The following is an 8,582-nucleotide window of genomic DNA, read 5'->3' as shown; positions in this document are numbered from 1 at the left end:
AGTATTAAGCACGTTTCATGTCCATCCAAAATCTCTTCTGAAAGAAGAACAATCTTTTCAGCCGTAGGAAAGATGTAAGCAAAGAGAAAATTAAAGTCAAGATAAAGCTGTTACTTCTTGATTTATGAGTTAGAACAAGTTTCATTCCAGCAAAACTTGTATCTTAACACTCTCACACCACAAGAGTGACACTGCAATATCTTTATATGACAACAGCTTGAAGTAGTCGGAAACATATCATGACATCCAATGGGATTGGAGGTTGAATTTCATTTCCATCGAGACGAAGGTATCGGAGGCGAGGAGTGTTGCCATAAAGACCATAGTCTTCTGCTAGGGCAATTGAGACTGGGCACATTTGAGTACCATTGACACCTGAAAATGTAGATCAACATGTTAGGTAATTTCCATGGGAAAGCTTCATGAAGATAAAATTCATTTAGAAAACAAATAAAAGAGGCTTCCATTGATATTTGTATGGGAAACACTTGCTCCTATCAGAGTTGGAAAATGCTAATTAACAATTAACTGTATTTTTGCTGGATCACCTTAACATAGTGTGATCTAGATCAGTGAATCACATACTTAATGTGCCGCAATTATGAATAAAGGCCACTAGATGCATAATTCTACCTTGGAAAGAGAGGAAACTAATTTAGACAACCACTGTGTAACTATTCATTGAGAAACAGCTCTCTGCCCTCAGAGACAGCAGAATAAGACTAATGTTGAGGGATTTTCAACATCCTACTGCAATGACAGTACATTAATTTTAGCTGATAATATTCCACAATGAAGATCTTACATTCAAAATTGTAACACTGTTGAATCAGAGGAGCTTTTCATATAGTGTCTGTAACTTTTAACATCTGTACTTTCCTGTTGTCTCAAATTCTTCAGCACAGTTGGCTTAATTGCAAGAATATAACTTGTGCAATGGGATATTTTTCTTCCTAATCTGAAAGCTCACAGGTCTTTAAAAGTCTTTATAAATCATGCATAGCTTGTTTCAGTTCAGAAAAAAATTGAAACTACGGCTTAAATCATTACCCATTTTCATAAGAGTTGAATAGATTGTCTCCCCTAAGTTACCCCTGCACTATCACTTGGCTAAAATGTTTTTCATATTTTGTCTTCAGCTGTTGAATAGTGAGGCTGTCACTGCCCTGTTTCAGCCTCAAAATGGTCTTATTCTAGAAAACACTGAAGTGGTGTTTACTTATCAAAGATGTCAAATTCCTTTGACCAAATTATGGTATTTAGTCATTGGTCTGACTGCTTGAGGATCTTGTTGGCCCCTGACCACCTACAAAATGTGCTTGAATGGAGAATGTGTGTGTAACATTTCTTTTTGAGCACAGATTTTTAGCAGCCCAGAAATAGAAAAAGAAAAGCTTTCTACCAAAATTTTTCTCCTCTTATATTTGGCAATGATAATATGCACACATCGCTGGATTACAGTTCTCAAAATTGGTAAAATGTTATGATGAAAAAAAAAACATGATTTTTTTTTCTCAAAAGAAAAAAAACACATCCTATTTAAAAACTACCCAAATGTTTGTAACATCTTGGAAATGGACTTTAATTTGTCCTGGAAACTAGATAAATATATCCAGTTGGCCAAGGCCTAAAACTTTTATCATATCCATGATATCAAAATGTCTTTGCCTGTGTTGTGAAATTTGATTAATGTTTGTAAAGCATTTGATATTCTTGGAAGAAACAAGCTACAACTTATTTTTATGTGTGAAGCTATGAAGCAGGAAGCTTGAGAGTGAGGTTTCATTAGGAAAGCAGTTATTAAAAGTTTTGCAAGTGAATCAACACTATGTAGCAGAAAACATCTGCCTTTTCAGGTCAGCACTACTGTCCTTAGGAGACAAGATAGCTTCAAGTGTGTTCTAAATCTCTGTGTTCTCTGACCTGGAAACTATCCCACTGCACTAGTTTTCACTGGGTTAATTACTCCAATCTTGAAGTGAGGCAGCATTTATCTAACCACAGGCCGCCTATGAAGAAGTTATTTCCTGATGGTGTGTGGTAAGAAGAGGTTTGGGTTTTTATTGTTCTCTTCCCCCGAACAGTAAATCCTACCCAAACTATCAGAGAAGTAAAAGCCTCTCTCTCTCCTTTTCTCTTGCAATCCTGTTCATGGGTATGTTGCTGAATTTTGCTTAAGCAGCAGGGTCAGGGCAATCCATCTACATGGGTACAATTCACCCTACCTAAACTGATCCATGTAGAAGGTAAGTGTCAGTCTAAACCATTTAGACTCTGTTTATAAACTCTGGAGACAGAACACTTCTAAAAGGTGATTCACAGCTCCTTAAGATGGGATGATTTTCCCTCTGCAATTTTGTATCTCCTTCCATTAATGGAGTAGGTGGTCTGTACGACTAACCCAAACTAGATACAAAAATCTAGAGTGATTATTTCAAACAAGATTAATTCCACCTGTTGTCAACAGTATTGTTAAGTGGTGTAATATTTAAAAATGAGACTGGAGCTGCTGTATGGGAAAATTGTGGAAGGGTTTCTCATTAATTACTAATATTGTATGTCTGTTGAAGACCCACAGAAGATTCTGTTTCTTTTCCAGTAAAATTCATAATTTAGAAACATTCAGAAGGTTGATCTAGAAGACAGATGTGTTCTGACATACATGAGTTTGAGAGTATTTCAACTCTATTCTTGTAAACTCTAGCTGCACTCACTCTAGTCCAACTCAAACAGCTGAACTCCTTTTCTCCTTTTCACATAATATTTAACTGCAGCAGCCATGGATCAGCCTGGAAATCTGTACCTTTCTGGGCTCTTCCAGCAAAGAAGCCAGTACCAGCAATAACGCTGGTCTGACAATAAATCAGGACCTGTAACTTCAACCATTTCTTTCCAAATATCCTAGAATGGATTCTGATAGACTGGCATTGCTACTTGGCCCAAGGACCTCTCCCTTTCTCTGCACATGGAATAATATTAGCTCAGAGGAGCTATCCCAATCTCCTGGTGTTCCTCCAAGGCAACTTACTGTTCACTGCCTCCTATCACTCCTTTGATAGCACTGTAATACCACCTACCTACCCTGTGCGCTCGCTACATCATACTTTCATGCTTTCTCCTCTTTTTCTTCCTCTAACACTCCCTTTTCCATCATTTGACATCTCCCCAGAGCCTCGTATGTGTATCTCATAAATAAATACATAAATATGAGTTTTAAAATGCCATGCAACAAGTGTGGTGTGTATCTGTTGTAGCCATACTTAGTTTTGATTTTATGTTGATTTCGCTTCCAGCTTTCAAGTACTTTTCCTCTGAGCATTTTGATCCTTAGGGAAGGGACCACAGGTGAAATCCTGGTTCCCCTAAGACCAATGGTGAGGCCATCATTGACTTCTCTAGGCTTCAGGATATTGTCTTATATCTTCATAAAGGGTCTTTAGGGAAATAAGGCCTTAGACTTATATGAAGAACTGATATTATCCAATAACATACAATAAAAGTAGGTAAATAGATAGAAATGTTGATGCCTCAGCTCTTGCAATGCCAGCAGTGTAACTATGAACCACCAAGAGAAAATAAAGCAGCAATTGGCAGATGGGCAGGGGTATCTGACAATTAATATTATAAAAAGGACTTGTACTGCACACATAAAAGTAAATTTCAGGGGGACTTTTTTGTGGAGAAACCAGATCCAGGTTTTTATAGTTATTTTTCTTTCAAATCTTTTACATTGGTTATCTTAAAATAATGACTGATCATCAACTTCCTGGGTTTAAGAAGACAAAAACAATGTGCAGAATTAATGCCACATCTTATTACTCCTGCCTGATGGAATTGCATTCCTTGTTTGTGATCCTAAAGGCTCTTTGAGGTGTCATCTGTTAGAGTAGATTCTCATGCAGACTCTGTCATTATCCCTTACCTCTCGAACAATTACGCTGTGTGCCTTACATAATACCTGCATTTCGTTTAAGGTGTCAGGTTGTCTTTTAAAAATTTTTTTTTACTACTTTATATGTAGTTACCAAGAATAAAAACTTTTTCTTTTTTTTTTAATTAAGAGCAGTGTTGCACTAAAGTTAGTAATGAATTTTGAAAAGTGGTAAAGGCATTAAGGAATAGAAGACTTTAACACTTGTGGAAAACTATTGTGATTTAGATTCATGGGTACCCATGTGTCATTGAAAAATGAGACTTGAGTTTGCACATACTACACATTGTTTTTCATGGTTTTAACCTTTTTAAAACTTATTTAGGAAAGGAAGAGAACTTGCCAGCTCTTTAAATACTACCTAGACACAAAACACTTCTTAAACTGGACAGGCTACATTCCATTGATTTCAGTTTAGTGTCCACTTAAAGTGACAGGAGATAAAGCCTGCACATGGGGCCCTGCAGTGAAGCAATTAAAATAAATCCCTTTGTAACCAGGGGGCAATGAAGTATGTTCAGTAACAACATATGTCATAAGCCCTAACTCTAATTAACTGTTAGGCTTCTCGCAGACCACTTAAATATGTACCAGCTGTACAAAACTGATTTTTCTTTACAAGGTTTCATGCATTTATTTTGCAAAAGGCAGTGAATTAACCTAAATTATTAATAGGTATCTTTCTTTGATATGTCCTTGTTTCATACAGAAGCCAAACAATTATTTTTAGTATATTTGCGAACTGCAGTGACACAAACCAGGAGTAAGGGACCATTTATTCAATTAAATCACCACAACAGGAAGGCAAATGTAGAGAATTGGTTACCTTCTGTGCAGTGATAAATAGAAAGTCATCACTTTCATTTTTTATTTTGGCTTTTGGCATGAAACAAAGGATTTAAGGTCTGTAGGACTTACTGAGCAGATACTTTACCCAGTGTCCCTAATCATCACATCCCTGCTGTACCTGGATGAATCTGGAAGCAGTGCTAGAAGCCAAACTATTACATATCAACAGGCTTCTGTTGCCTTGGGTACAAAATCTTGTCTCTTTTACACAAAATGGAAAATGTTAGAAGATATTTGAGGAGATAATGCTTAGTAGGGCAACACTTCTGTAAAATCAGTGAAAAGATTTTTCATCAAGACTAAACCCAAGTGTCAGTATTTTGTGCATGGTAAACAAAGGATGAGGAGGATATTGAAGCCTGAAATATTCAATATCCACTTTCTAATTAGCTGTATTTGAAATAGATTGTGTTGACTACAGCCAACATTTTATTCTGTTTTAAGAGTGCCTCACCTTAAACTCCTACTACATAAACCTTAAGTTCCTACTACCTAATCTAGGTGGGTAGAGAGATACTCAGAAGAACTGAGCATACAACAATTCTTTTCGTTTAGTGAAGTCCCTAAGGTGCTCAGAAACGTTGAAAATCTAACAGTCATACAGATGTGGACTGAATATCCTAACTTGTTGCATCCACTTTTTTATTGTTATTTCTTGCTTATTCACTCCTAGCCTTTCTGTGGAAAACTTAATTTGTTCCCACAAAATGGTTCTACTGGCATGTATATAGCAAAATGTGAATGCACAAATTCTCCTTAAACCACTCATATTTCTGATCTGTATGCAGATGAACATTTTTCACATGTGGTATTACTTCCATACACATATTTGGTTGTCATATTTTGGACCTGACTTGAAAACTGGCCTGTGGGAAGTCCTCTTGCTCATCTCCCTTTAATCTACAGCACATTTTTTATTTTTTTATTTCAAAGAGCATTTTTGGTAGTTAAGTAGAAATTTTAAAATAATTATGTCTTGGTAGGATCCCACAGTGACAATACACACTTACTTTTGATTCTGTTGTGATCAAGGTGAAGGTGCTCGAGATGAGCATTGATCGGTGGAATTTTAGTGAGCTGGTTGTGAGACAGCTGTAGATCTAGAATAGATGAAACATTAAACCCATTTGGGGGAATACCGTCATCAGATAATTTATTGTAGTTCAGCCTAAGGAAAGTCACTTTAGGTATTGCACTGAAGTAGTTTTCTGGTATCACTTCAATGGAGTTGTTGTCCAAAAACAGCTGCAATGTGTTAGCTGGAATGCTTAGAGGCATTTTCTTGAGTGAATTTTTTGCTATGTTGAGTTGCATAAGATTGTTGAGTCCTTGGAAGGTGTCACTTTGAAGAGCGCTGTCCAACAGACTGTTCTGGTGCAGATCTAACATAGTAAGGTTTTCCAAGTTGCTGAAGACTCCTTCTGGGATTCTGGAAATTTTGTTTCTAGCCAGTCTTAGCTGTTCCAGGCCCACTGGTAATGGGGCAGGCACCTCTTCCAATTCATTGTCTTCGAGGAATAAGTAAAGCAGCTTTTTCAGCTTGCTCAGCACACCACTCTCAATTCCACTGTTTGTGATCTTATTCTTGTTCAGATTTATCCATCTCAGATGAGTGGCATTCACAAAAGGCTTCTCTGAAACTGTTTCAATTAGATTGTTTTGAAGATAGAGGTACCAAATTCTTGCTGGGATTGCAGGTATTTCTTTAAGTCCTTTGTTATCGCAGTATAATGCATTGGGGAAACTGGGAGGACAAAAGCACTCTCGTGGACACTCAGAAGTGTAGTGAGACCAATGCTCAGGATCCAGATCATCATAAACTTGTCTCACAGTTCGAGTCCACACAGAATTGGCCAAGAATAAGAGCAAAAGGCTTGTACAGACTTTTAGAGTCATTGTTTGCCTTGAAAGGGGAGAAAAACAATTAGCTGTCTCTCAACAGAACTCTCTAACAGCAAAATAGATTAACAAAGTAGTATTACATAGAAAATTATATTTCCTTTATAAACAGTCACATTCTGTCCTCTGTGGTATTACCCATGGCATGTTCAGGAAAAACTGAACAGTAATATAAGAGGTATAAACAATTCAGTGCTATATGTTGCAGAATATTTTCCTGATTCAACTTACACTCCACATTGGCTACCAGTTTAACTGACATTCATGCAAGTGGCATTTCAAAGAACCTGAAAACACAGATCATTTTTCTGACATGCTGCTTATAAATTTGTTTGACTTTTCCTGTACAGAGCTATAGACTACTTTATATAATATACCATCTTCAGTAAAGCTATCAATACATGATGATTTAAATGCTACCGTACTCAGTGTTCCTCCTTTTTAAAATTAATTATACCCTCTTTTCTCTTTTTCATCTCTTTAAAATTATAATGGCATCTGGATCAGATTTTCCAGGGTCTTTTCTCATCACAGAAAACTGAAAGATCAAAGACTGTTTTAACAGCTGTTTGTTGGGCATGTTCTTAAAAAGCTTGGAGGGAATATGTTTGAGTAATCCATTCCCCTCCCTCATTCACTGTCTCATATCCAAAGTTATGAATTTCCTTCTCTAAAGCAAACAGCCAAAACAAATGCCTGATCTAAGTGACACAAAAAGTAAGTCCTAACCAAATTATATCATATACACTCATGCATCTTGTATCTATTTTACCTACTTAATTACTTGCTTTGTTTAGCTTCTTCCACCATTAAACGATGAAAAATGTCAACAATGATAATTTACTCCAGAAGGAGATGTTTGTGTAGCACAAAAACAGTGCTTCACAAACTGTTTTCTTGCTTGCTTTCCGATTGAGATTAGCAAGCATTTTGCAATGCAGGGGCAAGAGACTGATAGCTGAAATTTCTGGTCAAAATTAGGAGGCTAGTTTTGGAAAAAATAGTATTTAAATAAAAAGTAAATTCTCTTATAGGATTAATGGACCAGTAAGGTTAAGAGCTCAGTTAATTTGCTCCGTGTGATACGTTGTCATTTAATCGTTTTCAACATTGTTATTAGCAGTAACAAGTGCAATATCCTACAGATCTTCCAGCCTCAGAAACTGCTATCTGGAAACATTCCAAAAAAAAAAAGAGAAATAAAATATTTCTAAAGAATAACATCTCTAATTTACACAGTGAAATGACACCTTCTTACTGTATAAATATTCATAACCTTAATAACATTCTTAAAAAGAAATATAAAGTAATTTACCTTGTTAGTCAAGTTCCTGGAGCTATCTGAAGCCAGCTAGAAATCACTGTAAATTCACAGCTTTTGGCTGCTAACCACTCTGTTTGCTTCCTGTCCTCCTAAGAATTAATAGCGTATAAAACTTGAAGTACATGCTAGTATTCCCAGATGTATTACCATACGCACCTTATTAGCTATTGTTTCTAATTTGACGTTGCTTCAGAGTTTGGGCTTACCTCAGCTTTCTTGGATCTTCTTCTCTTTCTATTGGTCACTGTTGTTAGACTGTAATAGCTTGAGTCAGGCTACAAGCCGTGTTCTATGAATACAGCCTCATATATACGCATCAGTGGCTACAGCTTTTAACCCCTAAAATAACGAAGGCACCTCAGCACCTAGGCAGGAAATCCTGACTTTAATATCAAGCAGCCACAGACCTAAAGGCATTTGATTTTTACATTTTAGCAGATGAGAGGAACTGGTCTAGGTGAAACAGGTATCACAAAATGTACCTTTATTGAAAATTTTTATCAGAAGATACTTTACACGCAAAGCTCGCTTCATCATAATTCATTCTCATAATACCTGAACTGGCCACAAAGAATTAAA

General features: G+C 36.5%; 1 protein-coding gene across 1 annotated transcript; it reads right to left on the bottom strand.

Moving 5' to 3' along the window:
* Positions 1-202: 202 nt before the first annotated feature.
* KERA (keratocan) lies at positions 203-8,269 on the bottom strand. Its single transcript, XM_009697378.1, has 4 exons — positions 8,210-8,269; positions 7,995-8,089; positions 5,791-6,683; positions 203-375 (listed from the first exon to the last, which is right to left on the bottom strand). Exons 3-4 carry the CDS (start codon positions 6,674-6,676, stop codon positions 203-205), a joined length of 1,059 nt encoding a protein of 352 aa, XP_009695680.1. The 5' UTR covers positions 6,677-6,683; positions 7,995-8,089; positions 8,210-8,269.
* Positions 8,270-8,582: the final 313 nt, after the last annotated feature.

The sequence above is a fragment of the Cariama cristata genome, unplaced genomic scaffold, assembly GCF_000690535.1.
Source record: "Cariama cristata isolate BGI_N322 unplaced genomic scaffold, ASM69053v1 scaffold12623, whole genome shotgun sequence".
Lineage (NCBI taxonomy): Eukaryota > Metazoa > Chordata > Aves > Cariamiformes > Cariamidae > Cariama > Cariama cristata.
This window is presented reverse-complemented; position numbering and strand designations above follow the sequence as displayed.

Excerpts from the sequence above, each read along its gene's own strand:
- KERA (XM_009697378.1), bottom strand. The coding sequence starts at position 6,676 with ATGACTCTAAAAGTCTGTACAAGCCTTTTGCTCTTATTCTTGGCCAAT. Across the intron at positions 376-5,790 it reads TGATCACAACAGAATCAAAA|GTGTCAATGGTACTCAAATG; the intron begins GTAAGTGTGTAT and ends CTACATTTTCAG.